This window comes from Micropterus dolomieu, unplaced genomic scaffold (assembly GCF_021292245.1).
Source record: "Micropterus dolomieu isolate WLL.071019.BEF.003 ecotype Adirondacks unplaced genomic scaffold, ASM2129224v1 contig_13102, whole genome shotgun sequence".
Classification (NCBI taxonomy): Eukaryota; Metazoa; Chordata; class Actinopteri; order Centrarchiformes; family Centrarchidae; genus Micropterus; species Micropterus dolomieu.
In genome coordinates this window covers 1-5,224 of record NW_025742088.1, presented here as the reverse complement: position 1 = coordinate 5,224, position 5,224 = coordinate 1, and the positions used below count along the sequence as shown (strand labels likewise).

The window sequence follows — 5,224 nt, the reverse complement described above, 5'->3', positions numbered from 1 at the left end:
GACTGGGCCGAAGGTTTACCTTCCAACAAGACAATGACCCTAAGCACACCGCTAAAATAACGAAGGAGTGGCTTCACAACAACTCCGTGGCTGTTCTTGAATGGCCCAGCCAGAGCCCTGACTTAAACCCAATTGAGCATCTCTAGAGAGACCTGAAAATGGCTGTCCACCAACGTTTACCATCCAACCTGACAGAACTGGAGAGGATCTGCAAGGAGGGATGGCAGAGGATACCCAAATCCAGATGTGAAAAACTTGTTGCATCTTTCCCAACACGACTCATGGCTGTATTAGATCAAAAGGGTGCTTCTACTAAATACTGAGCTCTGACACTTTCCATCGCAGACTGTACGCAACTCTACCAGTCCTTCCTGTCAGACGACCCCACCGTCTCAGCACAGATCACGGATTGTCTCTCAGCCATATCCACATGGATGAAGGCTTGCCACCTTCAACTAAACCTCTCTAAGAACTCTTGGTCATCCCAGCCAAGTAATCTATCCATCATAACATCAAACTAAACGTTGGTTCCTCAGCGATCACTCCAATTATGCATTTGATAGCATTTACATTAGATATGTGCATCCAGAGTTGGTGGGAAAAAACATTTTCTGATACGACGCCTTTATCGCCAAGACAACATCATTTTCCTGTGCCATCCAAGCCACTGTTTTCTGATGTTACACTACAGTTAAAGTTTGTTTATGTTTAGGTACAAAAACAATCGTGGAAAAAAGAGAGCACCACTCCATGGATTAACAGTTTATTTAACCTCAGAGAAAACTGTTTACATAAAAATGCAAATATATGACCATCAAAGAAGACATTTGAGATTTCACATAATATGACCCCATCACCAAATCTCTACCGAAACTTAAAATGTTTAATATTAAATATATAGAGGCAAAGTTAAAGCAGTATAGTATACTGTGGATGTGTGTATTTATTCCTATTTTCTCTTGAAAAGATATAGATAGGAAAACAAAATACACATTTTGAATTATAGAAGATAACGATTAATAAAAGATCTACACTTTAAGAGAAAGAAAATATCACAACAACCTCAGAGAATAACAAACAGTCACTGTGATCTTGCATCTAGTCATCAATCAGTGAATCAGAAAAAGGAGACAGAAAAACTTGTTATTGGCCACATCCTCAGTAATCTTGTGGTACTTTGTGACTAAATTCAGTGTGGCCACTTTTCCCAGAAAGCCATTCAATAAACCCAAAGAAGATATATAGTGTAGACTTCTTCAAAAGTATTACACCACTAAACACAACGTGAGTGAATGAATAAAACATCTGACACCAGTGAGCAGAGTGGGTTTCAACACTTAGAACAGATGAAATTAAACTTGTTATTATCCAGCTTTGTGAACCACTGATGTTGTCCTCCTCTGTCCATGGCTCCAGACATGCCACAGTCATCAGTCTTTTCTCCTGGGGCCCAGTTTGTATAGTTGACAACATCATTGCTGACCCAGAACCAGAAATCCAGAGTGCAGGTGTAGCGCAGTCCCAGCCAGACGAAATCAGTTGAGGCGTTCTTGGCTCTCTCTTGGACCCATCTCTGCTGGTGACGGTTAGTGATGGAGACCAGGTCACTGTAGTTCTCTCTGCAGTAATATAAGGCCTCCTCCCAGGTCTTACTTTCTTTGATCAGGATCACTTTATCTGTCATGGAAGAAACTGAGACAAACACAGGATCATACCAGCAGCTTTGTTCAGTTAGTTGTTGGGAACACTGGGATCCAATATGGATCTTCAATACTGAAATAAAATGTTTCAGGTTTAAGTGACTGCTTGTGTGTTTGGGGCTAATGACAAATATCTTTAAATATGTTAAGAACTTCTTAAGTAAGTGACATTTTATTTTAAAGGAAGCCATGTCATGCTCAATAATAACTAAAATGATCAATTAACCACTACTTTTAAAAGAAAGTAAAAATATATAAACAGATGTAGCTTGTGTACATGTAGCTGTGACACAACCAACACGACCGTCATCCTGGACACAGTCCAGATGAAAAAGACTGTGTTTCAACAAAATTAAAATAAAGTATAAATACTGTAGATTCAGACGGATTTTCCAACTGATTCGAGACAGATGTTTGCAAAACTCACCGTCATAGCAGAAGAAGGGTTTTCTTTCATTGCAGTCATCAGAGCTCCATTTTCCAGATCCATTTAACTCAGTCATGGCACATTTCTTACTGCCTGGCTGATTCAGATCCCAGTTTCTGAAAGAGAAACTGCTCCCATCTGACCACATCCAGGTGTCTCTGAACAGGCCGATCCACACCCACATATCTTTGTTTACAGACTGGATGTCTACAGCGAGTTTTTGTGACATGTCTTGAAACTGCTTTAGTCCACTGACCAGGTCTGTGTAACGCTCCCTACAGTATTCTTGAGCCGCTGGCCACTTCTTCTTCTCTTTAATCAGATGGTATTTGTCTGTTGCATTATTTTCTGTGGAGTAAACAGGCAAACTTGCATGACCTTATAGTGTACATGTACGTCTTTTGAGCAAATACATATTTTTAGCCATGCTAGTAGCGTCATGGCTCCGTGGATGGTAATGTTGGTTGAGACTGAAATCTCAAAAACAATGAAATGGATGGCCTTGAAATTTTGTGCAGGCATTTATGGTCATCACAGGATATATTGCAATAACTTTGATGATCCTCTGACTCTTCATCTAGCTCCATCATCAGCTCAACTTTTTTTCATCAGTTCAGTATTTTGGTTTACGACTAAAAACATGTAAAACTAATGACATTCCTTTCATCCTAAGCTGTGCTTTGTGTTTAATGCTAATTATTAAATCTAACATGCTAAACTTAGATGGTAAACATGGTGAACATTATATCTGCTTATTATCAGCATGTTAGTATTGAAAATGTCAAAGTGTCAGGTGTTAGCGTGCTGACTTTAGCGTGTAGCCCATAGCACTGTAGTGCCTACAGCTTCTCAGAGCCACTCTTATTGTTGTAAGTAAATGAAGAAATGAGATATGTCACATCTGAAGATAATGTTATATGATCAAATATTAAATTTAGACAGTAGGGATAACACATATTCTCACCATCATAACAGATGAAATAACTCTCATGTTCACAAGGCCCATCTCTCCAATTGCTATCCTTCCGTATAAACACACAGTTCTCTACTCCTCCATTATCATTCGGTTCTCCCGAGGTCCAATTTGTCTCGCTTTCTTTGAACTCCACTCCTGGCATAGACCAGTGCCACATCCTGTTGGATTGTGTTTGGTTGTACATCCCAATCCAGGCTTCTCCTTGCTGCACTGTAGTGTCATTGAGTCTCTTCATGTCTGCCATGTTAGACACTGTGGCCAGGTCAATATATTTCTCTCTGCAATACTTCTGGGCTTCATCCCAGGTCTTCTTCTCTCCAACAAAGTGATACTCATAGAGATGACATGCGAAGAAGGACCACTGACCTAAAAACAAAGGACATACTGTAGTGACTGAGCTGACAGCAAAAAATCTAAATTCTGATTCACACCTACTACTTACTGTCACAACTCTGGACGTTTATCCAGCTTTTCCCTGCCCCCTGCCTCTTCCCCCTTGTATATGTGTGTTTGCATGTGTTGTAGGCACGGCTAACCTCTCCAGACACCTGGTTCAACTCCACATCTGGCTTCAATCAGCTCATCAACCCTCAGGTCAAATACTCCTGCCACTTGTCACCAGATTGTCTCTGTGGTACAGTGACTCGGTCTTAGACGATACTAATTCAGAGAACCTGCTCACTTAAACCTCTCCCTCTGTGTCTGCTTCAGGGTCCAGTTTTGTGATTTTACTTTTAATTTGATGAAAGAGTGAGCTGTTCAAATGTTAAACGAATGCATATTAGGTTGGTCAAATAATGTTTAGCTAAATAAATGGTAAATGATCCACTTACCCATCAGAATGAGCAGAAACAGACTCCACTGCATCTTTGCTCTGTTAGAGGAAACTGATATTTTAGTGTGCAGAGAACCAAACACAATGATTTTACCAAATTGTGTCACTTTAAAGAAAATACATGTGAACACTTAACTGTATGTCCAGATAAAATTAGGGCTGGGCATGTTAACGTGTTATTATTTTATTATTATTAGTTTGAAAGTCCGTTGCTCACTGGGTCTGAATACACATACAGTCAAACCATCGGTCACAGAACAGACTGTTTCTGCTGCTCCCTGATAAGATACCTGATGCTGATACCTGTTCAGAAAAAAAAACATGAAAACTGGACTCTGATGGTAACTTGTTTTGATAAGGTAGATAAAAGGTAATGCCCTGGCAGTAGAAAAGCTTTGGTTTAATATTTGATTTGATTACATAAATGTTTAAGTTGAGATTTACAAGAAATATTTTATTGCTACTGTGTGAAGGGAATACTGCTGGTAAAATGCACATTATTTGATTAAAGTGTTACTGTCACATATTTTTACACTTTTGTGTATATAGCAGTACATTTAAATTAAAATTGCGCAATACACTACTTTAGAATTCATTATTTTCAAATAAATAAATCCTTTGGCAACCTGTCCATTCGCCTGGTGTTAGCTGGGATTGGCTCCAGCCTCCCGCGACCCTGTATGCAGGACAAGCGGTTGACGATGGATGGATGGATAAATCCTTTGTCTCTGAACAGCAGTTTGATAAGGAAGCAGAATAGAGGCAACTATGCAAACTGAGTTCAGATTCAGATTCATTCATTATTGTCCTCAGTGGAGGAAAGTTGTTTTCACAGTCTGTACAAAGCCTTCAACATGAATACGACACACAAAATACCCATAGTACACATATGCAAATAATGTAAACATCATTAACTTGTCAGTGCAGTACAAAACTTTTTCAAAAGCGTGACTTTTTGTAGAGCAGCTGTCTGTATCTACGGCCAGGTGGGAGAAGGGTGAAGCATGAGTTGAGAGGGTGGCTGGGATTTTGTACTATGGTAGTTTCTCTGCGAGCAGGGGCAGGATTAATGAGGGCTGGCAGGTTGGGAGTGTGAAGACCTATTATTGTCTAAGACCTTTTAATATCAGTACAAACAGTGGTTAACTGTGAAATATCTTTTTGTAGCCCATGAAAATGTCTTTCAGCAAAATATAAATAATATAACACATCGGGCTGGGTCAATAACAAAAACACCGGTACAATATAAGGCAATACAACAATTCTGGCATATTTTGTTTCTGTCT

The 5,224-nt window shown here is 39.5% G+C and overlaps 1 protein-coding gene across 1 annotated transcript; it reads right to left on the bottom strand.

The window, feature by feature from the left end:
* Window positions 1-747: 747 nt before the first annotated feature.
* On the bottom strand, window positions 748-4,781 carry LOC123966299 (macrophage mannose receptor 1-like). The gene is made up of 5 exons (XM_046042483.1): window positions 4,690-4,781; window positions 3,937-4,069; window positions 3,092-3,469; window positions 2,128-2,475; window positions 748-1,692 (listed from the first exon to the last, which is right to left on the bottom strand). Exons 2-5 carry the CDS (start codon window positions 3,968-3,970, stop codon window positions 1,331-1,333), a joined length of 1,122 nt encoding a protein of 373 aa, XP_045898439.1. The 5' UTR covers window positions 3,971-4,069; window positions 4,690-4,781; the 3' UTR covers window positions 748-1,330.
* Window positions 4,782-5,224: the final 443 nt, after the last annotated feature.